We start from the raw sequence: 26,041 nt of genomic DNA, 5'->3' as shown, positions 1-26,041 counted from the left end.
CTCAGGGAAATGACTTGTGTCCTAGTTACCAGTATCATTATGTTCATTAACTAATTTGAAATTTATGAGGTAACCAAGAGGTAATCCACATACGAGTCCGAGTTCGAATGTTTTCTCTCTGAAGAAAGCGCCTAGAAGCGCCACTGGCAGAAAAGGCGGGGTTGCGCTTTCACTGTGGCAATGCAATAGGTCTCGCATTTGCGAGAGTTTGAGCTATTGGCATTGTAAATGACAATGCCTTTTATTTATCTATTTTAAAATCCAACATATAAATAAAAGACGTTGTCATTTACAATGCCAATAGCTTAAACTCAAAAAATTCGAGACCTATTGCATTGTAAATGCTTGTTTGGAGTATTGTAGGCAGCTCCATAGTAGTCATTATTGCAGTGCTGCCCTGTAGCTATAAGGTTTCATGGAGGCGTTTCTGAAAAGGAAGAGATGTCATTAGGCCAAGGATCAGTTATTTCTCGCCTTGACAGCTGATGCATAGAGGCAATCTTTTTTGCTGTGGTATACTACACACACTTCACAGGCTCAGTGCAGCTACAGAGTGTTATATTCAGTTCCCTTCTCTCAATCTCACAGTGCGAGCAACCCAGCAAAAGGAAACTCTTGCTCCTTGTCAAACTGATATGACTGGCATGGGGGCAACTACAAGATCGGATTGGTAAGGCGGGCACGCAGGCAATGGCCGAGGGGCCAGTATCAAAGTACCAGCTTTGGGCTGCTTTTTTGGCAGCATGTGGGGCTGATTCGCAGAGGTCCCCTCCGCAGGGGCTTAGAGGGCCGGCGCCTTAACCCGTGCCAAGCCCCCCCCAGAAGAACCAGTTCAGGGCGCGCCCAGAAGCGGGAAAGGCCGTGCCACCACCCCTCCCACCCCTGCTAGCTGCACCAAGTGGGCGCCTAGCCCACCGGCCAATGGGGCCAATGCGGTGGACAAACCCCCCAATGGGGAATAAGGCCTGCTAGCCGGGGGATGCAAAGTGGAGGGGCATATAAGCTCCGCGCCGCAGGGCTGCGGTGATCACCGGGGAAGCGATTGCTGCCGGCTGAACGTTGGTAAGGACGACGCGGTTGGGGCCGGAGCCGTTTGACCGCTTTGTTCACCGAGTGGGGAACGCTCCGCTACGGCCGCTAAACAGAAGGCACTTACCTCCCCTGATCAACCTCCAGCACAGTAGCGGGAAGCGGATCGCCGCGCCAGCTCCTTGATGCACACGCGGCGGTGCCCGTGAGGTTGGGGGGCAGAGTAGAGAGCAACCCGTGGGCAGTTAGCCCGCGAGCAGCGCCCGACACCCACAAAACGGCCGGACAACCTGACCTGCTCCCGGGCGGCCCCCTCCCCCCAGCGAAAGCATTTAGCGCAGCAGGTCAACCGGCAGTGGGCAAAATAAACTGAGTTGGTGCCTTACTCAGGTGGCTGCCAGGGATTTCTTGGGACTTAACAGAGGAGTTACCTTGGTGCATTAATCAGGCGGCTGCACCCCGCCAGGGATTTTTACGCGAGAAACGAAAGAAAGGAGCTACGTTGGTGCATCAATCAGGCAGTTGCACCCCGCCAGGTGGTTACACAGCAGCCGTCCCCGTCCCACCCCCTGTTGAGTGAGCAGCAAAAGGACACTCCCAGCAACCATGAGCAATGGGAGGGAATTGGGAGAGCTTCTGAAACAGATCCGGCAGCCTCCGAGGTGCACGGAACAGAGTGGTTGCAGCCTCACTTGTGACAAGACGGGGGAGAAGGACCAAGCAAACAGCCGCCAGAGGAAAGAGAGGAGCCAGCACGAAAGCGACAGAGAAGAACTCCAGCCAAACTGAAGGAGGCTGCAGCAACGAAGAAAACACAGCAGAGAAAGAAAGCCCCCCAGCCGAGGGGCAACCCAAGGGCAGCAGGACTGGGTGGCAGGATGGAGACGGCAGAACCAAGTGGTGAGCATATTAACAATATTGTGCAGGAATGCATCAAAGCGATGGCACCACTCATCCTGCAACGGCGGAACACACAGGGGGAAGGGAGTACTAGCGGCCCAGCGGAAGGGAAATGTTCCAGGCTGCCGTGGCACCTGATAGACCCGGGGTGGGCACGACAAGCGTAATTGAGAGGGCGGGGCACGCCAGGGGCGCAAGGAGGTGCGGGGTCACCAGTAGCAGGTTGGGGCGGCCCACTCAATGCCCTCCCGGCACAAGAGCCATATGCGCGGCCCTCCCCTGGCCCCTCATCATTGACCACCAGGGCCACAGGGCTAGCAAGTCTGATACCATTGTCAGTCAAGGAGAGAATTTGGAAAAAATAAGTTATAGACATTTTTACCTTGTTAGAGATCCAGTTAGACGGGCTAGACCTGGCAGTCTGCGACAAGAAGGATGAGGATAGAAGGGAAAGGAGAAGAGAGAGGAAGGAATTTTGACAATTGGCTATACGCTTTTAAGATCATGGCCAGCATAATCGTGGAGAAGTTCCCGCGGTGCGCCGCAGACCTATGGCTTTATGAATCTAACATACACAATGCGCAGAGGCAATTTCCCAGGCATGCGTGGTTAGAGTATGATAAAGGTTTCCGCTTAAAGATGCAGACCCATCCAGAGATGGAATGGAATGAGGAGGATGTGTCGGGCTTCATCCATGAGATGATGATCGCTAGGGAGACCAGGACTTGGGCGGGGTGGAGTGTGCAGCCCTTTCACCCCCCCCCAATTCAAAAGGGAAAAGGTAGAACTTTCAAAAAAAGCAGAGCACACAACTCATGGAAGGGCCCCGCCACCACGGGGTGGCGGGGGTGGGGCGGCCATATGCTGGAAGTATGAGGCCAACGACTGCTCATGGGGGTCTTATTGCAAGTTCCTACACATTTGTTCCAGATGTTGAGGGGGCACCCCACATCAGGGTGCAAACGCAAAGGCGACCATGGGAGAGACAAAAAAGAGAGAAAGAAGAAGCAGTAAGGTGACAGCGGAGCACAAGGGGAGTCTGGGGGGGTTTCAACAGTACAGCCTGGCCAAGTCCCCCATTAACACAAAGCAGTGGCACAGGCTTGCGAACATGTACCACAACAAGACTGACGCAGCAATACTAGTAAATGGTTTTGAGCAAGGGTTTGTTATCCCATTCAAGGGCACCCCATCACTAGGCGGGGCAAAGAACCTAAAATCTGCCCTCCAACACCCTGAAGTGGTCTCCAAGAAGTTGAAAAAAGAAAAAGCATTAGGAAGGATAGAGGGCCCCTTACCTCAGCACATGTATGCGGGGCTGGTGGTCTCGCCATTAGGGGTGGTTCCGAAGAAGGAGCTGGGCCAATTTAGGTTAATTCACCACCTGTCCTTCCCCGAAGGGTCATCCATTAACAATGGGATCCCCCGAGGCCTGCTCAGTGGGTTACGCCATTGACCTAGTACTGGCATCAGGCCGCAAGCCCTTATGGCAAAAGCAGACATAGAATCTGCCTTCCACCTCCTGCCAGTACACCCAGACAGTTTCTACCACTTGGGTTTTCAATGGGAGGGGGAGCTCTATTTTGATAAAGCCATGCCCATGGGTTGTTCAGTATCCTGCACATATTTTGAGACATTCAGCACCTTCCTGGAGTGAGCCCTTTACGCCAGGCACCGGAAAGGGGGGAAGCTCCATTACCTAGATGACTTCCTGTTCACAGGCCCGGCCACAAATGCGTCCGGACACTAGCAGCATTCCAGGCATTAGCCAAGGAGCTAGGTATCCCACTGGCAGCAGAGAAGTCAGTGTGCCCGGCGACAACAATTACGTTCCTGGGGATAGAGCTGGACTCCATAGCACACACCTCCAGGCTGCCTGTGGAGAAGGTGAAGGAATTCAGGGACGACATTAAGAATCTATGTGGGCGAGAGAAAGCGACACTTAGGGAGCTCCAAGGGCTGATAGGCAAGCTTAACTTAGCAGCAAGGGTGATCACGGCAGGTAGGGTTTTCGCTAGGCGGCTGACCTAACTGACATCAGGCATGACACGCAAACACCACCATGTTAGGTTGGGAGCGGGCGTGAAGCAGGACCTGCAGATGTGGGACTCATTTTTAACAAATTTCAATGGGATTCTCATCTGGGGGAAGGATGGGTGACTTGCAGGCAGATTGCGCTGTTCACTGACTCCGCCTGCAGCCATGGCTTTGGGGCCATCCTGGGCAGTAAATGGTGCAGGGGGCAATGGCCAGACAAATGGCACAGGTCAGGCAGGACTGGGAACATAACATTCCTCGAATTATTCCCCATTGTGGTAGCTCTGTCCATTTGGAAGCATGAGCTGGGCAACATGAAACTCACAATTTGGTCCGACAACAAGGGGATGGTACAAACTATCAACAAAGGGTCAGCTATGTGCCCCGAGATACTGACACTAATGCGCCACCTGGTTAAATTGCAGTTGGATGGCAACATAGACCTGAGGGCCCAACACGTACCAGGGGTGGAGAATGAGCTGGCGGACGCCCTGCCAAGAGCACAGTTGGACAGATTCAGGCAGCTGGCCCCGGGGGCAGATCGGAACATGACCCTTTTTCGAGCGCATCTGTGGGACCTGGCGGGGTACACCTGGCCGTGATGGTGAATCAAGCCCTAGCCCCCAAAGCAGCCAAACGTTACAGGAAGTATGTGGGAACGGTGATGCAGATAGGGGGCATATAGAGCTTGGACGATGCGGGGGCAACGGGCAGGGCAGTGGAGAAGTTCAAACTGTGGGCCTACAACTGTAAGAAATCTAGATCCTAGGCACAGGCACACCTAATGGCAGTGACACACTTCACCAATTTAACAGCAGGGCACGACCCAGCGGCATCACACTACGTAAAGGCAGTCATGAAGGGCTGGAGGCACGCTGAGGGAGTGAGAAGGGACAGCAGACGGCCAATAGATTTTTCAAAACTGGCGCACCTGCTGGAGGTCCTGGACAGCGTCACAAGGGACGCATTTGAGCTCAGCCTGTTCAGAGCAGCCTTTGCCACAGCATTTTTCGGGGTGTCCGCATTAGCGAGCTGGTGGCCCCGAGCAGGGGGGGGCCCGCGGAAGACTGCACTTCAGGCAAGGGACATAAAACCAGGGGGGGCACAAGTGGAGATCCGGCTACGGCGCTCAAAAACCGACCAAGCTGGGGTGGGGGAACACAATACTGCTGCATTAAATTGAAGCCCGGAGGTATTGTGTGCGGTATGTTGCCTACATGTTTTTATGGCAATCCGACCAGTGGGGGAGGGGCCACTCTTTAGGCACAAGGACAGCAGCCACCTAAGCAAATTCCAATTCACAACTGTGATGCGCCTGGCCCTAAGCAAGGCTGGTCTTCCTCCTGCATCTTTTGGGTCACACTCTTTTAGGATGGGGGCTGCCATCAGCTGCTCAACCCGGGATGTCAGAAGCAGGGATAAAAGCGGTAGGAAGGTGGCGGTCCCGCGCGTTTCAGGCATACGTCAGGCCCCACTTGCTGTGAAATTCAAGCACACGTCTAGAGGGAGCGCGGGACCATAAACCCCCCCCCGGACAGGTGGTGGCCAACAGGGAACTGACTATTGTGACCATTAATCCAGCAGGAAAGAGACCGCGGCTGGTGTTAGTGGTGAGCCATTCTTTTGTGTCCAGAATGCAGTCGTGGTGGCAACAGCGAGGGTGCAAGCAGGAGGGACGGCCAGTAGTCACGTGCATCCGGTGGTTGGGCAGGCCAGGGAAGAGATGGGACCAGCTACCGGCGGCGCTGGAGAAATTTCAGACAGACACACCCTGGCTCCCCGACATCTTGATCATCCACCTGGGGGGGGAACGATCTGGTGAGCAGGGGAAGGAAGGCACTCCTCCACGACATCCATAGAGACCTCACAGAGACGGCAAGGTCATTCGGGAATACGGCCGTCATATGGTCGGAGCTAATCAGCAGGCAGGAATGGCGTGGGGCAGAATCAAGGAGAGCAGTGGAGAACTCCAGGAGGAAGCTGAACATAGCCACAAGCAAAGTCTGCAGGGTCAACTGTATGGAAAGTGTGAGGCACGGGCTCATCCACCCGGGTCGCCCGGAGCTCTACGCAAACGACGGAGTCCACCTGTCTGAAGAAGGTATGAAGGTGTTTTGGAGCAACCTGTGGGGCGCAATGGCACTGGCAGGTTGCAAGTAAAAAATAAATAAAAAAAGAGACACCTTTTTCGGACAAGGGGTGGGAGCCGCAGGAAGACGTAAGCCTCCCTGGCGGCGTGGCAGAAAATAGGGAGACAATGGTTGGTACGGAGACACACCGACGGGCGGTGTGTAAGAATTGGCACCCTCACACTGGGATGCTGGACGGCAGAGTGATTGGCCAAACAAAGAGAAAGGGGGTAGCAAACGGAGACGGCACTCGCTGCCCAGCCCCCGCCGGTTGGCAGGGCAAAACAGAGCCTAACAAGGTAGCGAGTATGGTGCTAACTCCAAGAAGTAAGCTACCTCTGCGCAAAGGAAGCGCAGAGACAAACCAAAGGAACTAACGAACTAACTACTAGTCCAAGGCGAATGGACAACTGAAGTAATCAGCAAACATAGACTGATGATGTATGACCATGCATGACAGTTCACAAATGGTTTTGTATGGCAATCGCATATAACCTATGACAGACAGTATATGCATGTATAATTAAATAAAAAACTGCGGCTAACATTGACCCCTAAGAAACCAAATGGTGTTGGCTTGTTCATTCAAGGGGACCAACGTAGGTCCCATACAGATGGGTACATAATCTGGAGTTAGGGCACAGTGCGGGGGTTATTGCAGAGGCCACCTCTGCAGGGGGCTTAGAGGGCCGGTGCCTTAACCCGCGCCAAGCCCCACACCCCAGAAGAACTGGTTCAGGGCGCTCCCAGAAGCGGAAAGGCCGTGCCACCCCTCCCACTAGCTGCGCCAAGTGGGCGCCTAGCCCACCGGTCAATGGGGCCAATGCGGTGGACAAACCCCCCAATGGGGAATAAGGCCTAATTGCCGGGGGATGCAAAGTGGGGGGGCATATAAGCTCCGCGCCTGGGTCCAGTTAGCTTCTTGGACCAGGGGCAGCGGCAGCACGGCGAAGGAATCTTGCCCACCCACCCACACCAAAGGAGCAGCAATGTTGCAGTGCTGGAAAACGGGCAGGGAATGGGCGGAAAATAAGGAGACAATGGTTGCTACGGAGACACACCGACGGGCGGTGTGTAAGAATTGGCACCCTCACACTGGGATGCCGGACGGCAGGGTGAGTGGCCAAACAAAGAGAAAGGGGGTAGCAAACGGAGACGGCACTCGCTGCCCAGCCCCCGCCGGTCGTCAGGGCACAACAGAACCTAACAAGGTAGCGAGTATGGTCCTAACTCCAAGAAGGAAGCTACCTCCGCGCAGAGACAACCCAAAGGAACTAACGAACGAACTACTAGTCCAAAGGCGAATGGACAACAGAAGTAATCAGCAAACATAGACTGATGATGTATGACCATGCATGTTAGTTCACAAATAGTTTTGTATGGCAATCGCATATAACGTATGACAGACAGTATATGCATGTATAATTAAATAAAAACTGCGGCCAACATTGACCCCTAAGAAACCAAATGGTGTTGGCTTGTTCATTCGGGGGACCAACGTAGGTCCCATACAGATGGGTACATAATCTGGAGTTAGGGCACAGTGCGGGGGTTATGGGCTGTGTCTAGTGTGTTTAGATGTCGGCATCAACCCAGTGGGGCCTGAATGGCATTTTTGAAGGCAGATGAGAGTCTATTACCTCCCTTTTATCAACAGGCAGAGGTGTCACTCCCTTTCACTCACTGGGCCGGCCAATTTATGTCTGCATACTGACTGAGAGGGGGCAGGTGGGCCGAGCAGGGAGTGGCCTCGCTTGTTTTCAGGTGTAAAATAAACTTCACTGAAGCAGGGTTTTGTGGAAAGGCAATATGCAAATGTGGGCCACTCTTTTTTGCGTACCCGGGCTGGTTTCTAATCCCAATCCATCCCTGGGCAACGACAGACAAGTTCGAAGAGCAAGTGCCATGTAAACTCAAGCCTCTCTGAATCCCTGGGCATCCAGAAAGGGCAACGACTTAGCTGGTTATTCTGAATAAAAAAAAAGTGGCCAATCATTGGCGTTTCCATCGCGAGTACTCCAGATTTCCAGTTTTCGAGCTGAATGGTGCAGGTAGAGACGGGTTGGGCTCACGGTCATCTGTAGGTATTCTGTCACAGGATGGGTGGGGGTAGGGGGCAGTGAATTAACAGTGAATGCCCGGAAAAGGATTCGACTTGGCTCTAAGAGCCCACGTATGAGCCGAGCCATAAAAATGTTTAGCATGTGACTCATTTAACAAACAATGTCAAAATATAATAACGGTTCTTCAAAATTAAAGTGTATTTAATTAACATGTGGAAATGTCCCACCCGGTACAATAAATTATATTACTGCATTTGGGGGTCATTCATTGAAAGAGCTCCCACTCTGAAGAAGTCTATTGACCCAAAAGGCAAGTCATTTGTCAAGAGCACCCTTTAAATAGCCTTGATTCTTATTATACACGAAGCAGGTTTATATTCCATGAAATATGAGGTTTGTGGTGAATGCCCATCTTGAACTTGTTTATTTGACTGTGCTCTAGTAAATGATAATGAAGAACAAGCATTCACAATGCAACAGTCTCGCCTTTTCAAAAGTAAGAGCTATTGGCATTGTAAATGACAAATGTTTTATTTATGTGTTGGTTTGGAAAACAGATAAATAAATGGTATTGTCATTTACAATGGCAATAGCTTAATCTCTCGCAAATGCGAGACCTATTGCATTTGCACCCACACACACACACATAGATGTGGTGGTGGTCAATGTGGTGGTGAATGTGGTGGTGGTGGTGAATGTGGTGATGGTGGTGAGTGTGGTGGTGGTGGTGAATGTGGTGGTGGTGGTGAATGTGGTGGTGGTGGTGAATGTGGTGGTGGTGGTGAATGTGGTGATGGTGGATGTGATGGTGGACGTGATGGTGGTGGATGTGGTGGTGGAGGATGTGGTGGTGGAGGATGTGGTGGTGGTGGATGAGGCGCTGGTGGGTGTATGTGGTGGTGGTGGTGGGTGTGGTGGATGTGGTGGTGGTGGATGTGGTGGTGGTGGAGGATGTGGTGGTGGAGGATGTGGTGGTGGAGGATGTGGTGGTGGAGGATGTGGTGGTGGTGGTGGATGTGGAAAACCCGGAAGGGAGAGCTCAAAGCTCAAACCACTGTGAGATGGAGAGTCAAGGGCCACCCAGTCCTTGCAAAGGAGAGAGTGTCCCTCCAACCACACCCAACCAATGATGATGAATCACCAGCCCCACCGCGTAGAAACTCATTCATCACCGGAACTAGCAACATTGATTTACTTTAAGGGTGTGCTGTCCACAGCACAGACTACATTTCAATTATTCAGAGAAAAACAACATCCCTGACTGGCTAAATCCCAATACTGAATTTGAAAAAAAAGCCATTAGATCAAAACGCCTTTGTAACTTGTGGTAGCACTTCAACCAATGACTGAGACGTACATGAAAGTCCAAAGAGCAACTTGGGTAGTATTGGCCTGTGATGTCGATATAAATGGACGTACTGTTTACTGGGGGTGTCCACTTTAGCTGGGAATGGGGAAGCTTTCAGTTGATGAAAGAGGTTGAAGATGTCTTTGTGTATTCAAATAGCGACCCCCTACCGGACAAAAAATTGCCAGATGCGAATATCCAGTTTTCTTCCGGTCTCATGTCATCCGTGCATGTGCATGACGCATCTAGAATGTACCTCTCGTTTAACCCGGGCAGGAAGTACCCAATATGCGAGCAGTTTTAATCGCAGGTCGAACCAAACTGCAAACCTCTGTCCCTTTGAGATAAATTACTGAGAGGGATCAGAAAACCCCAATAAGGCCCTTCATTCTTACAGAGCCACCATACGGCACAAGCAGACACATAGCTGGCTATGAGAGCAGTAGGGCTAAACATGTATGCACACCAACGCTATTTAGAAAGGAGAGTCCTTCTGATTTTAGCAAAATGCAGTGCTATATATCAGCTTTCCTAATCTCTTTCCGCTTTATTAGTCATCATAAACGGTAAATTGACAAATAGAGTTAATCTCCTTCGAATTCCGAAATCACCTTCCCGGGTGTTCCCGGATGCCAGGCTGTGTTATAATGCAAGGAAGCATTGGCCTGGATTCACTTAACTGAAAGTGAGATGCTGTAACAATTGGATCTCCTGCGCGCTCTTCGGGGTGCAGTAGCCGGCAGCGATGCCTCCACGGGCTGTGGGTGTGTACGGGGTGGGGGTTGTGTTCCAGCCTGCCATCTAAACTCCCGGAGGCAGGCCAAACCTGTCTGGTTTCCCTCCCGCTTTCTCCTGATCTGCCTTTTACCGAAACGGAGAAGCGCGCAACTCCCTGACTCAAGATGCGGGCTCACCCACCGCCTGCAACATGTGTCGCCCTCAAGAAGGAATGGTGGGCGAATACACCAGACGCCCCCTTGTCCAGCCTGCAAATATTGTATGCGCGCCGTCAAAATAGTTCCACCACACACAAGATAGTTCTGTGGGTCAATGCCCTGGCTGCAGAGAACTGTGTGCATGTTGCAAGCCACACACATCCGGTCCCAGACAAACTCTCAAGATTCCCAGGTCTAAACAAGATCTTGTTTGCTATGCTAACAACACTCTCATCTGGTTGGCATTACATAAATACAATTTGTGTCTGGCGTCAGGGCACCGGGCTCCTCGTGCCACCTCCCCGCTCCATCCTACACCCCTCCCCCAGGGTCGCCAGCTCGAAGGGGACCCTTCTCCCGGCTCTTAAAACGATACTTTGTTCACCCCGCAGTCACTTCCGGCAGCCTGGTCTCCATCTATAATTGCACTACAAAGGCCTCGCATCCCAATTAGTTTTCATTGGGAATGAGCAGTGTTTTTGGCTGGGTTCATTTTGCATGACAAACCCCACCAGAAGGGCGTGACACAAGCAGCTGTGAACCTCTCCCCGTTCGAAAATGAAAAAACCTGTTCTGCGAATGGCCAGCAGGAATCAGGCAAACTGTGTGCACGGGAGCGGTGGGGAGCCGAGGGGACGGTGTACAGAGGGAGGGCAGCAGCAAAGTGGAGAAGGAGACAGAAGGGAGGGAGGATGGTAAAGGAGCAGAGAAAAGAGAGAGGGAAAGACAGAGAAAAGAGGTGAGCAAAAGAGAGCAAAAGGGAAGGCACAGATGAGAAAGGAACGAAAGGAAAAACAGAGTTGTCGAAGACAGATGGAAGCAGAAACAAAGGGGCAGAGAGAACAGAGAGTAGAAAGGAGGAAAAGGGAGAGAAGGGAAGGACGAGAGAGACATTACCGCAGAAAGAACAGTTAGTAGGGCGGAAAGGGAGAATAACAAAGAAGTGGGCAAAGCATGGACAGAGAAAACAAAGGGAAAGTAGAAAGAACGGTTGAGAGGGGAGTGGGGAGTGGGTGGGAGATAAAAACAAGAACAAGCCGTGAGCGTGCACATGCAAATCCCGAAACTGGAAGTTCGGGAGCGTCACGCCTGTCGTGGGGTGGGACTTCGGTCTTCTGTGAGAAGCCCAGAAGCCCGCGCCCATGGAGTGGATGGCCCAGGAGCAGTGGTGACGCGGGCCTCCCATGCCTGAGGGAGAGCCCCGCGGTGGCAGCAGACGTCAGGGGTGGCGGCTGAGGCCGCTGATACAGTAAGTGGGGCTTAATTGGGGGGGTGGGGGGGCGGCGTGTGTGTGTGTGCGCGCACGGGGGGCGGCGGTGTGTGAGTGTGTGTGCATGGGGGGGGCGTCGGCGTCGTGTGTGTATGTGTGTCTGCGCGCGTGTGTGTGTGTGCGTCTGTCTGTGTATGCCCGTGTATGCGGGCCTCAGTAGCGCTGTGTGTGTGCGCGTGCGCTAAGCGCGTCCACACACCCAATGCGGCTCGTGCACCGGTCTGTCTCCCTTGAGAGGCATCTCGGCAGCAATAGGTCTCGAGAACGAGACCTAAAAAAGAGGGTTGGTGAAATTAAATCTTTGCCCAGGATTACGCAATTGGTGGAGCCGGGAATAATCTGAGGATTTCTGGATCTATCCTGTGCAGTTCAGCCAGCTGGGTGTATCTTTCTCAAAGGGTAATGCTGTGTCTTTACTTCTTGTGGGTTACAGGCTACCTCGTGGAAGGTAGTGTTTTGAGATTTTTTTAGAACGCCGTGTCTGGCTCAAGCATACATGCTTTGTTGATTTGTTTCTGTTAACAGTAATAACGTTTCTGTCACAGCGGTGTCAGGGGAGCTGCAGAAGGAAATGAAACACCGCAAGGAGGGAGATGAGGGGTCTCACATAATAAAAAGAGACGGCACATAAGAGGGGCGCCACTGACTATAGTTGTATCGTTCTCGACATGAATCCGTCTCTCATGGGCCCAGTACTTTAAATGGGATGGTACTGGTACCAGCTCTTTTTTATTTTGAGAGAGAGAGTACCGGCACTTGTCAAAAGAAATGCTATACTTTTAATTGTAGAGTACCGCCAATTCTCTAGTAAAGAGTAACTGCACTTCTATTTTTCCATTTCAAGCACTGCATGAAACTGCAAATGAGAGAGCGGAAGAAGGGACAGTTGGGGTTGGGGTTGGGTCTGCCCTTGACTGACACACAGCTGGGAAGCCACACCAAATCGACTTTCCTCTTTCTCCGACAGCAGGGCAGATCAAAGTGCAGGCCGTTCTTTGGCTTGGACTTTGGCACCCTCACCACCATGTACATCACCATCCATCTGGCAGTCAGTGCTGGGCGTCTAGCCAATCAGAGGTCTACAAAAGTACGCCACAACATTTCCTACAGCATTTTTGATTGTCCGTGAGCCCCAGAGTCCCATACCTCGTACACTGTTTACGTGACTCGATGACTAGTTATCCGCCAGGCAAAACAGACATTAAATCTTCTTGCCCATCACAAAAATCAACATGTCTCGAGCTATAGGAATCCCCCACCCCTGCGTTTTTCACCTGCAGGATACTCACCCCACTTGTAGACCTTGGGGTCAGACTGGGCATGGGCCACCCTGCATGCATACTCATCGCCCGAGGTGTAGGTGAACGTGAAGTACTTCATCCATTGGTAATTCCAGTCATTATCGAATGACATATCCGTGGCCTGCGTGTTTTTTATTTCTTCTCCATTTTTCAGCAAATCCACTTTGATATCCGGTGGATGAAAGCCACGTACCAGACAAACCCCTGTGTTCTCCTTTCCTACCTCCAAAGGGCCAGTCGTGTACATATTCACTTTGGGAGGATCTGCATTGGCAGGGAAAAAAAACATGTCAGTGTTACCAGGAAACAACACCTCCACCTCCCCCACTCTCCTCTCCACTGCCCTATGCAAAGAAGTACCAGCCTGATAAACTCTCCACTCTATTCCACATTATCAACCCTTCTAAATACCTCTTACACTCCACCCTCAGCACAGAAAATGTTCTTTAATTACGCCTCCACTACCAAAAATATTACGGGGCATATTTACAAGCCCCTATCGCCAGAGGGACGTCACTTTTAGTGCCGTTCCTGTGGCGATAAACCCTTCGCCTTATTTACACGCGGTGTAGCACGACCTTGTGAATAAGGACCCCTTTTACACAGCACTTAGAGGGAACGGGGCAGGCAATGGGTGTTGAGGTGGGTGTTCCGCTGCAACACCCATCTCTTTTTGATGCTGTCCCCTATTTACAAGGGTGGCCTAAATAGGAGGCAGCGCCAAAATGAAGACTAGGGAAAACCGGGTCTTAACAAAGCCGAAACAAGGAAAATTTTGTTATTTTTCCTCGCTTTTGCTGTTACACAGAAACAGCAAATTGCCATGAATGGTGGTTTATGTGCAGGAAGGTGTCCCTTCCTGCACTTAAACAACCATTTACAATTTGCAACGTCTATGTGTGCTGCACAATGCAGCAAATATAGAAGCTACAAATCGCCATTCTGGATTGTTTATGTGCAGGAAGGGACACCTTCCTACACATAAACAATCATTTCCTCAACTCAGGCACCCTTGCACTATAGTGCAAGGATGCGTGCATTAGCGATAGGAAGCTAAATTTAGCAACAGCGCAGGGAGAAAAGCAAGGGTGCACCGCATTATTGTAAATTACGGCGTATCCCTGCATTTCTAAAGTGACTACGTCTAGCTTTATCAATTTTGGAGCTAACCCGGGATCCGCCACTTTCTTATACACATGCCCCAATTCTTCTACTGCAAAGATATTCGATTTTAGCATGAAACGTGTGCCATTCAAATAAAAGAGAAGATCCCATCAAATCCACACTTCTACAATGGTATTCTGTTCGGCAAACACATCATGAAAAGCTTATGCACATACATTCATGATCATTAAACGTGTGTTTCATTCCTAGTTGTCTTTCGAAAATAAACACAGTCTTAAAGTTCAGAGATCTGAAAGGACATTTTAGCATTACTTATCAATTGTTTATTCTGAGGGCCTTTAACCGACCTCTGGCTAAAATCTTGTAAAAACTCAAAGTATCAGATCAGAAGTTAGAGAGGACTTAACCCGGGTGATCAAGACAGGCTGGAATGACATCAGCATCCTCCTTAATCAAAGGCTCTTGTAAGGCTTTCGGCCATTACTGAATGCTGCCAGGGTTGTGTTTGCTCTTGAACAGACAAGGCAGTTGTCCATTATGACGGGAACAGCAGGCTTGCTATTTCACATGCCACAAAAGACCCTATTATTCTAAAACAGATAAGCGAGGTGCGTAATTAGGCATTTTATTTATTAACTAGCTAGCCGGGCCGGCTACAACAATGCCCCAATGACCACCTCTGCCACGGATTCCCTCACTACCACCATTTAACAGCGCCGCTCAAGTCTCCATAACCACTGACTCTCAGATTCATTTAGTTTTATAGCGCCACTCATACCAGTGTAAGGTCTCAGAGCACTTTACATCACAAACACATTGCACGGAGAAAAGCAGTTGCAGTCAGAGAGAGAAAGGTAAACACCAGTTTTGTTGTTAAAAGAATAGGCAGCAATGTGGCAGAAGGCAAAGGGCTGGATTTAGCTGAAAGCCCTAAACCGGTCCTAGGATGCTGGTTTCCAGTCCAGGGAGGACCTGTCCTGACAGTTCGGGCTGGACTGTTCCCATTGGGCGCAGGATCAAGACTAATTTGCATATGGCTGGGTCCAAACTGGAATGGCATGCTGAGCAAAGAAATAATGGATTTAGGCCCAGATCTCTGTACTGGGGTGAATGTATGACATTATTCTGCATTCTGTCCATCAATTGTTGTTTTTGCATTGGTCATCCAGAGTGAGACGGGTATGCCCAGATGTGGGTCCTGTGCTCTCCATACCACTGGAGTCAAGCTATCCTGGCTGATGAGGGGTGAAACCCCCGAAACCGTCCTAGGCTGCTTGTTTCCAGTCCAGGAAGGACCTAACCTGGCAGTTTGGGCTGGACTGTTCCCATTGGTTGCATGGTCAAGACTAATTTGCATATGGCTGGGTTCAAACTGGAATGGCATGGTGAGCAAAAAAACGATGGATTTAGGCCCAGATCTCTGTATTTGGTGAATGTATGACATTGTTCTGCATTCTGTCCAAAATTCTTCTTTTTGCATCTGATTTAGATTTCGGCAGACGGGTGACCCCGTCACATCAGTGACAGATATCCCGTCTGCCAAAATATAAATCCCATGATATGCTATGGGATTTATATTTCGGCAGACGGTATACCTGTCCCCAGTGTGACGGAGTAACCCACCTCCAATATCTAAATCAGGCCCACAATTAAACATTTGACCTTTGTCTTTGAAAGCACCAGAAATGTGACAAGATAAATGTAAAGGCATCCTTACTGCGCCTTCACCTTCTGAACTCCAGCACTCTGTGTGGGTGCTGCAGCGCCCTTCGCATGTCTACTTCCGGCGCCTGTACTTCAATAATTTTTCCCTTGATGGAGAGGGCTTTGGTCTTGCAGTTCTTAGGACTGCCACATGCCATATAAAAAAACCTTTAGATAAATTAGTATCAAGACTCTCCATAAACGAAACAAAGTTATCAATGAGTCCCTTGAGGTTATTTAGACTCTGACACATTAAACAACTTCTTGTCTGCATTCAGAAGTGCAGGTATGGGGTTAGACTTTAACTTGGGCATATACTTTTCATGTCTAATAAGGAAGGCTTTAAGATTGGTAATATGTAATACCAACAAGATGGGAGGAAGGGCACACCCTTGCGTGGCTCCACGATCTAATGTAAAGGAGTCAGTACATTCTCCTGCTTCACCATACCTCACTGAGGCTCAAACGTTTGTGGAGAGCTCGAGAAAAGTCCACAAAGGCCTTATATGTGCCTATATTTGTTAAAATTCCCCAAAGCTTTCTCCAATGTACTCATTCAAAGGCACTACTCAAATCATAAAGATAAGTAGGGGGGCTTCACTATGGTGTACTTCCTTATTAGAAGGTGAAGGTTTAGGGCATTGCTCTGTTGTCCCGAGCCTTTCCCTGAACCCATATTGCACCTGTGAGAAGCTGTTTAAATCATCAGACCATGCCACAATTCTATCCAAGGCCATACGCCCACGGCCTTTACTAATGAATCGAGTAATGAGATCGGTCTATCACATAGTAGATCTTGTCTGTTACCTTTTTGTAAAACAGGTACTATGGTTGCTGTATTCCACAAATACGGTAATTTAGTTGTGCAGGTTGAGCTCAGACCATTGGTGGGTAATAAAGGAGCAAACCCAAAAAAAGTCAATATATCATTTTTGTAGCTCCACCGGGGCCCCACTGAGGTATTGGGCTTTCCAGAGGGGCTCTGAGATTTCAGTGACTACCTCATGCAACTCAAACCTATCTGACTGCAAGAGGGCAGGTCTCTTGTGACATATTAATGTCGAAATATTTTACATAAGAGAGCCAAACCTCATCACTTACTTTGGTTGAAATACCAGATATGTTCCAACTAGAGATTTTCAAAGATGGAGAATTATGATCAGCAGTAACTTTGTTGGTAAGGGATGCCCATAGGAAATGTGGATGGGACCACCAGATTCGATTTCAGGTTGCCCCATGGGGTCACAACTGATGGCCCAAATCTGTGAATCAGTCCATTTGCGACCTCCAAAAACATCATTGGACATTTGACCCATAATGTATAAAAAAAAAGAATAAAAATTGCACAGCTGGGACATGGCACAGCGTGCAGTAGCCACGAGACAATGCCCAGCATGCACTGGCCATATAAGTTCAGGCAGGGGCGTTCCAATCAACAGCTCAGGAAGTATGGGGCTGCCTGCAGATCAATTACATCTACTTTTTTCCTGCTAAACCAGTGCTTACAGTGCCTGGTTTCCCCTCCTTGCCTTAGGAGTGATAGCACTTTTGCTATGCCACTGGGTAGAGGCAACTCTTAATTTATATTATATTTATATTAATATTATATATATTATTATTATTATATTATTATTATTATTATTATATACATTATATTATATTAATATTACATATATTATATTATATATTATATTTATATTGTATAAAGAGGCAACTCTTTATTGAAGAATAAGAGCCGGGAAACAACTTTTGCTCAGATGCCCAGGCTGGCTTTAGGACCATCGAGGGAGCGCAGTCTTGATTCCACCTCATGCCTTTTTCCTCCACCATCAGACGCTCCCTGGCTCTCTACCTCACTCTTGCAGCTTGTTTCTCCCCTGAACGTCCTCAATTAGGCATACTTATTCAGAGCCATTACCCCCCCCCCCCCCCACCCATGGGCGTAGGAACTGTGGGGGATGCGGGGGACATATCCCCCCCAGATTTTGGAGTGGGGGGGACACAGGGGACAAGGGTCGGGGGGGGGGATGAGGGGTCAAACACATTTCCCATCTACCTCCTGAGAGGGAGATTGGCAGGCCATTAGCGCGTGAAAAAAAGTGCGAGAGGTGCTGCGAGACCTAATGGCCCTGTACTTGACCTGGCGCCAATGATCCGATAGTCACAGCATAAGGTGACGTCAGAGGCCACTCGCCCTCCTGCCTCTGCCCTTTTAAACCCCTGAGGCTCTGGGAAGTAGTTAGTTCTCACCTCAGCAGCCTAGAGCCAGTGCTCGTCCTCGGACTCTTCGCCCCTCCCCCCCCCCCCCCCCCCCTGTCTGGTGCCGGCTTGAAGACGGAGGGCTGCAGGCAGCAGCACGCTCCCACCAAGTGTGAGGTCCCTCCTCCCGCCTGTGACTACCTATCCCATTGAAGGGACTGACGTAGGGGCAAGGGCAAGGGGCGCCTGGTGACATTTGAAAGTGGTGGGGGTGAGTGCACTATGGCGAGCGAGCTCAGCAAGCGAGCCTTACTTGCCCTGCTAAAGGCTGAAGGGAATAACAAAATGTGCAGATGACATTACCATGCAAAAAGAGCTGCTCCTTTCCCCCACGAGCTGCTTCATGCTGGATAGAGTCAAAACACAATTCTCTTCATGTAATAACTAGAGTGCAATCATTTGGTAGGATGCACAGAAATGCTTTTCAGTGCGCATTCACGAGGCCTGCCTTTACATATAGAGCAGGCGAAACAGAGATCTGGCAGGGAAAGCGCACTATTGATTTATGGCCCTCTCTTCGAAGTACCACAATCCTGATCCCTCACCTCCTTTTTTTCACCTCCTCAGGGCCCAGTTGTGTTCTCTTTACACCGCCTTGTGATTTCTCTCTGAACGCGGCTACCCCAAACTCTTTTCAATCCTCTTGCATTCTGTCTCCAAACTCTGCTTGCCCTTTGATCTACAAAGATCCTTCTCTTGGTCCTCTACGTCTCTCTCTTCAGCTCTGCCTCGCTTCTCTCGGGCCCTTCTGTAGCTCAAGAGTACCTATGTGTCTGCACACATCTGTGCCCAGCCTACGGGTCCAAAGCTGTGACCTTGGATTTCACGAAGGGTCAATGATTGTAAATATCCTTTCAATAATTTTGCTAACAGCAGAAAAGGGGCAAGTGCTCTGTTTGCATCAGATTCAGAGCCAGATCCAAATAGGCCTCACGAAAACCTGTGCCATCTGCCAAATTTCAGGGCAGCCATGACAGCCCTTTAATTAGTTAACACAAAGTTGTGATAATCGTAAAATGTCCCGTAATCATCCCTGGCCAATAGTTTATTGCACACATTACAAGCACCTCTCCAACACATGTTTAGGGAGGGATGGGGGTGGGTGGGATGAGGGGTAGCAGGGAAGGGTGGGGATTGGGGAATTACCAGTTATCACTAGAAATAATGACAACCATAATAAAGGAAGGTAATTCCAGACATTGCAGTACCGTCCGCGTGCCACCTCTCATTGGGGCACTGAGGCTGGTACAGGCTTTGTGGTCACGTGCCTGGGTTGGTGAAATATTGTAGGCGCGCAGCGGCGGCTTCAACTCTCTCCTCCGGTTCAGCAGCACCATTATTTTCACAATAATCACTCCGAGCCCGTTTAAGTATTCCTGCTTTCAAAATATCCAGTGCAGACAATACCTTCAGAGTTCAGGATATCTTTAGCCTTGTTAAATCAGACGTTGGGATGCAGTTTAGAAAAATATGCAGTCAGGCCGGCATTACGGGCGCAGGCGGGTGGGGGGAAGAGGTGGAAATGGGGTCTTTGCGGGTGTGTGGGGGGCTCCAGTGAGCTGTCCAGCAATGACATTACACAACATAACACAATGATGCAATACAACCAGTGCGCTGCTGAAAGGAGGAGCTGTGTCGGCTTAGATGGTCTCATAATGTCACAATCTCAGTGCTGTTTAACTGGGCGCGCACCTATGTATTATGGGCTTAAAATAAACGACAAAAGACTTACTGCTGCCATCTAAGTTATATATGTGCTGATGTGCAAATCACTGCTGACTCAGCATTTCATCCTTCTAAAGTCGCTATACTGAACACCAGGCGCTGGATGTTGTGCAATAAAATTCGATTAATAGTTTCTGGTACCATTTACATATATTTTGGTCTATTGATTTAAGAGATTAATAGACTCTATCCACACACTGACATGCACAAGCATAACCTCTCCCCCCTCCCTCCAATCCCATGGGTTACAACATTACAGTTGCATCGAGGCCAGGTGGAGGGGTGTAAATATCACCGGAACCCCAAGGCCGCTTCATTGGAGAATAACACAAGTTATCCAGTAGGTGGCTTTCTATTATTTGTTTGAAGCAAGTTGCACTCAATAAATGTTTCCCCAGAAGAAAAGCGTTTTTTTTTTTAAATAATGCAACATACCTAAAGAGATGATGGACTCAGTTGACCTGCATAGAATAGCGAAAGAATTTGTCTTCTGCAATGAACGGCGCAAGAAATTATTTGGCTTTTCAAAATAAAGTTCATAATTTTAAAACAGATTCCTGCAGCAAGAAAAACAATTTCTAATTTGTCCGATTGCATTTTGAGATGTAGCAATATCGCTAAGAGCGTTTAGTTTAATATTCCTTTTTTTGTCCCACCTTTGTTTTCTTGCTGCATGAAGATGCAAGAATCATATACATATTTTTTCCCATTTGGTTTTTATTGTGAATGTGAATAAAAATAAAGCATACTTGCAGACTGTGACTACTTGCCTGCCTTTCTCAATATTTCTCTTCATAACTATGCGATTGTATACGTTTAACGCGCGTACGGTCTCGCACAATGGGCAATTTGTATAGGGTCACTGGGAAGTCCACAAGGTTGTCCCTGTCCCCCCCAGAAATTTAGTGTCTCCTACGCCCATGCCCCCACCACACACACACACAATTCAGAGCTCATTGCCGAAAACACCTGCGGCAGGTGCTTCACCAACTGAGCAGTCTTGTGAGGATTTCAAGATTAGCCTGGCTGCCAAGCTGGGCTTGCACCTTGAACAGGAAATGTGAACTTCGGAAACTGAAAGGAGGAGCCGAGTTCCACGTCTGTGCATTCAAGTGAAGGGCACTCTCTCTGTGCGTCTCGCGGTCTCACGTGACTCGAGAAGCTTCCAGCACCTGGTTACAAACGCGTTCACTGCATGTCTCGGCGGGCTGCTCTCCTTGGCGACGGACAGGGAGAGCTATATTTAAGTGACCACGCCCTTTTAACAAACGGCTGCGGGATCAATCTAACAAAGGGTACTGAAATGTTTCCGTGAATGCTAGAAACAGAAAGTAAAACCATCGGGCATTGCATCACGTGATTTTCAGGAAAGTCCCGGGCAGTATGCCAAGGGCACCACCCAACGCCAACAGCTAGAACAGTAAACATTTTATCAAAGGGGCTTTCTGGAAATCGGTGTTCAACAGCAGGAGCACCTCCTACCGAGCAATAAACTAGTCTCTTTTTTAATCATCCACAAGGTAGGACTGACCTATGGGGCAATGAGGCCGCACCCGACCGGTTTTTGTGCCTGTTTGTGGGCCTGGTTTATGGTTTCGTGGCTATTTGTTTCTGTTAATTTCCTATATTACCACAAACAGTGCCTGCAACAAGCACAAATACATGCCCTATCTCATTCTTTGCGAAAACAATGATACCGCGCGTCTTTACAAGTTTAAAAAATCTCTGATTTGCAAGTATACGAAACTTTTTTAGCCATCCGATTTGCTAATGGGGGCCACTTTTATTTGGTTCCCGGGACTATTTTCTGTCCCTGCTTACCCACCTTTGTGATTCTTCAGTGAACTAGTCCATCTGTGTGTACTGCGTCAAACAGCCCAATTGCGTACTTAGGGGCAGATTTACAATAACTGGCGCATCCCCAGGAATGCGACAGTTATTGTGCGCCGCAGCTCCGCCACCCATGGTGCGACGCTTTTACAATGCGGCGCACCATGGGGCAAAAACAGCACAGATGCCTGACGCATCTGTGCCGTAAAGGTGACGCATTGCTGGAGTTGCGTCGCAAGTGCGACGCAGCTCCAGCAAGGCTCGTGGGTGCCCTATCTGTCCAATGCTGCGTCAAGCCTTACGCCTGCTTCAAGCAGGCGCAGGGTTTTGACGCAGCATTGGCCTAAAAGTGACTGAGTGAAATCCTGTAGATTTCACTCAGGTACTTTTGCGAGGTGCACCTGCCCCGGAACGCCCACCCTGCGCCGGAACGCATCTGCCTAGATGCGTCACGTTGTAAATAGGTCGCAGGGATGCGCCACGTTTACGCCGCCGTTGCGTGACCCAAACGTGGCGCAAGTCCAACATAAATCTGCCCCTAAGTGGCCAATGCAGTTGATCAGAAAAAACTTCTCGCTTAGCAAAATGGCAATACCACATTAAACTACGAGCAAAGAACAAAATGCAAAAGAATCAAACACAAAGGAGATTATTAATTAACAGGCGAGATTGATAATCGAAGAGGCACACCATGAAATAAATGCATGAATTTCAAATATAGATGTGCTGAAAAAGAAGAAGGAAAGGTTGCACTCGAAATGAAAAATTTAGAGGAAAACAATAGACGGTTAGAACCAGAGTGACACTAATCAACAACCCACCAAGACTGCTGAGAGGGTCAGTGCCGACTGCAGAGATGTGTCACCTGCTTGTCACTGCTTTTAATATGGGACAGGTCAAATCTGCCTTTCATCCTTTCAAGGCTGTTGAAATGAGTACTATTGCGCCAGCTAACATTTAAGTGCCAAAAAATAAATCCAGGTGTGCTTCATACTCTGATGAATTTGTTCTAAGTGGGCGTGGTCATTTCCCAACGCCACAAAGCCCAGTTTAGGCTCAGTATTTCTTCTACTACCGGTGAATCATACTAAATTATGCAGCGGGAAAAGGATAAAAGTGCATCTTAATAAAGCACGTTCCATGGCCACATTATTTTCTATTTTGTAATTTATACACATCTTACAACATAATAGCCAGCCATCCGTTTTACTTCATTAGCATCAGTTGAACACCTTACCACAAAAAATGCTACCAGTCAGCCATTGTGCAGGACCACATGTGGTCTTCTTTCTAGCATTGTTTCATCCATTTGAGTAAAAGACACAATTTGTGGAAATCTGCATTTTGTACAGCAGAAGGTTCTGTGGCAAGTGCAGTTAGTTCATAATTTTCAAATATAAAAGTGGCTAGGAGTTACTTTTCTCCCGCCTGAAATTCCCCCCACTTAATGCAAATCAATGGGAAACTATATTCCTCAATTCTTTTTTAAATATCTCTTTCTGCTATCCAAACGTTGGCATCTATGGCCTACTCAATTCATTAATATTAGCAGATTAATAAAGTATATATGCATAAAAAGTAAAATTGACAATTTCAGAAAGATGTGCAAATGAGAAGGGATTTGAAAGTAAAGGCTAAATATTAAGTGGCATCCATAAGCTTGGTTTTTCGGAGTAGGGAAACACAGCACACAGAATCTAGAAGGGAAGATCAGTAGCCTCAATGTAATCACTTACTTGCATGAGGCAACAAAAAGAGTGCATTAGTAGCAAAAAATAAAAAAGCGACAGTCATTTGATAGATTCAAGCGTAATATTGCCTGGTCTTTTAAAAATGAAACACATTTTGAAAAGCTCCAACCCTGCGATTATAATAAAATCTAATATTTGTGTATTTTTTTTAAAGGCTTAGTTTGTGTATTTGCTTGATATGTACTAATTTTCTGAATTGTTAAGAGGTTAAAATCGTAGAAATTGCTTAGGCCTGGGTTCCCGGCTTTCAGAAGTGATTCACTGGGGCCAACAGAAGACAACATGTTAAGGACCACTGCTCTAATAATCTATTACAGGCCTGTCTATTAAGTTCAACCAGACTAGCAGGGTAGGGTGTGCTATTCCACTGTGGAAAGTACCAGTTGAAAAACCCTTGTTTATGCTGGCACGCAGCTTCATGGTAATCCACTCTTGTGCAACATCATTTTAAACATTTATTTTAACATGATGCAACAACAATCGGGTCATTCAGAATGTCACAGACTGACCCATAATGTCACCAATAGCCCCTGCTTTGCCAATACCCAATAGAGTCATGTTTGTCCAATAGGGTCATGTTTTGTCCAATAGGGTCATGTTTAAGGCTAGAACAATTGAGCAAATACTGAAGAGCAGCACATACGTTAAATATACTAATACTGTGCTTTCCAAAGAGCACTTGTTACCACAAACTTGGGCAAATGTAGACAGTTTTTACAAAGTTCTTCTTTTGAGGGGATTCGCAAATATTCCCATGCATTTACCCAATCAAAAACCTGCAGATTGTACCCTGGTTCCCTCAATTGTTTTCCTCGAGATGGAAAATGTCTTTCTGTGCCGTGAATTTCCAGACTTGAGGGCATTGGAGCAGTTTCGCACCAAATCCTGGAACATTAGTTGTGTTTGTGTGTTCTATCCGCGAGTGAAAATGTGCAGATTTAGATTTCAGGGATCGAATTTTAAGAATCTCGGTTCCTGATTTTGAAGCTGTTAGAATTTAATACATATTGTTATATATTTAGCAATTCTAGTTTCTCCAAATTCATAAACTGTTTGCAGTCGATTTTAAATGTATCTGTTGAAGCTGGCAGGCATAAGTTTTTGACCATACCCGAAATTTGATTTTGCAGCTGTTGTCTCAAGATCCTCCGAGCTTTTAAGTGTTTTCAAAGACTTGTCTATTTTCAGGAAAAAATGGATAAAGACGTCCTGAAATTCTCCCTTTCCATTTTTCGTTTTGGGTGTTATGCATTTAGAGGGTATATTTAACTTGTATTATATATATTTATAGAAAAATACATGTTTAGGTACTTTTATTGAACAAAATGCAGTGGTATAAAAACTCATTACTTCACAGGGACCTGTGAAATGATACTTTGTTTCACTGAAATAGCATCACAATTTCAAACAGCCACAAGCAACCTGTCCATTGTTTAATAAACACCCTATTCATTTAATTTGTGCCCATTTCTTGATGTACCTTGCAGAGAATGTCATCAATATTTCCCTTCTACAGACAGAATGGGATTTTAACGCAAAAAAATCTGTGTAGTTCAGCATTTCACTTGTTGTTTTCAATAAGCATTTCTCGGTTTGAAAAAAACCTCAATGGTGCCCTAAACAACTTTGCAAGCGTTACCACTTCCAGGGCTATACGAATTATCTGGCAAGGATCACAACATTATCTTGTAATCTTATCTAAATTATGGAGCAAAAAACCCACAAATTATGTGGCACATACTCTGCAGTATTAGTTTCATCAATTTGAGCTAGATGTATTTTTGTGAAATCTGCGAATTAGCGCACAAATAAGGCAAATTATAATTATGTGGTAAAGAGTGCTGCCACATAATTGAATAAATCCACTGAGCCTCACCATTGCCAGTTGTTTTATCAACAATCTATTAATGAAAGGTAAAAAAGGAGGGACATTGGTAACTCCATTCTCACCAGCCAGCCAGTTCTTTACTCCACCTAAGAGCAATCCTATGCACCACAGTTCATCTAGTATCAGAGAATCGTATCACCGCGTGGCCTCCATCTTGAGAAACCTATACTGGCTTTCTTTTGTAGTATGGTGCAAATTTAAAGGCTGCTCTCTCACGTTTAAAGTTTGTCGCCCAGGCAGATCAATCTATCAAGGCGACTTTCTTAACCTCTATGGTGGATCTTTCATATTTGTTTATTAACTGTTCCTTGTGAAGCGCTCTTATACATTCAGGTAATGCAGAAGAAAGAAAGAAAGAAAGAAAGAAAGAAAGAAAGAACAGCCTAAAGGGCAGTACTCTGAAGGGCATGACTGAAGGGAGTGTGAGCTCATTAACTAATGCATTCAGTCCAGGGGTGTAGGGACCATCAGCTTAGTTATGTCGAACATCATAGTCTAACCGCTTCCGTGCGGTGCAGATTCTTCCCCGGTGCTGGACATTCCAGAACAGGGTGCGGTCGAGACGGAACCATTCTGTCATCAGCACAGCTCAACCGTGACTGATGACGGAATGGTTCCGCCACCAGCATCGAAGTGGCTAAATAATACAAAGAAAGCTGGGTGGGGGTTACACGATGAATCATTGGGATTCAATCACCTCCTGTGAGAAAGTGCCATCTTTCTTGCCTTGGTATGCCCCCACTTTTT

At 48.0% G+C, this 26,041-nt stretch overlaps 1 protein-coding gene across 2 annotated transcripts in view; it reads right to left on the bottom strand.

The window, feature by feature from the left end:
- Nucleotides 1-26,041, bottom strand: part of LOC147703720 (beta-2-microglobulin-like) — a 57,628-nt gene that overhangs the window by 25,049 nt on the left and 6,538 nt on the right. For both annotated transcript variants that reach the window (XR_015297599.1, XM_086932066.1), the window contains exon 2: nt 13,001-13,276. Coding sequence is in view for 1 of the 2 variants with exons in the window: in XM_086932066.1 (XP_086788192.1) it covers nt 13,001-13,276 (276 nt within the window). In the remaining variant the exon portion in view is untranslated. The remainder of the gene's footprint in view (nt 1-13,000; nt 13,277-26,041) is intronic.

This window comes from Lissotriton vulgaris, chromosome 7 (genome assembly GCF_964263255.1).
Source record: "Lissotriton vulgaris chromosome 7, aLisVul1.2, whole genome shotgun sequence".
Taxonomy (NCBI): Eukaryota; Metazoa; Chordata; class Amphibia; order Caudata; family Salamandridae; genus Lissotriton; species Lissotriton vulgaris.
Note: the sequence above shows the minus strand (reverse complement) of the source record. Positions and strands in the feature narration are given on the sequence as shown.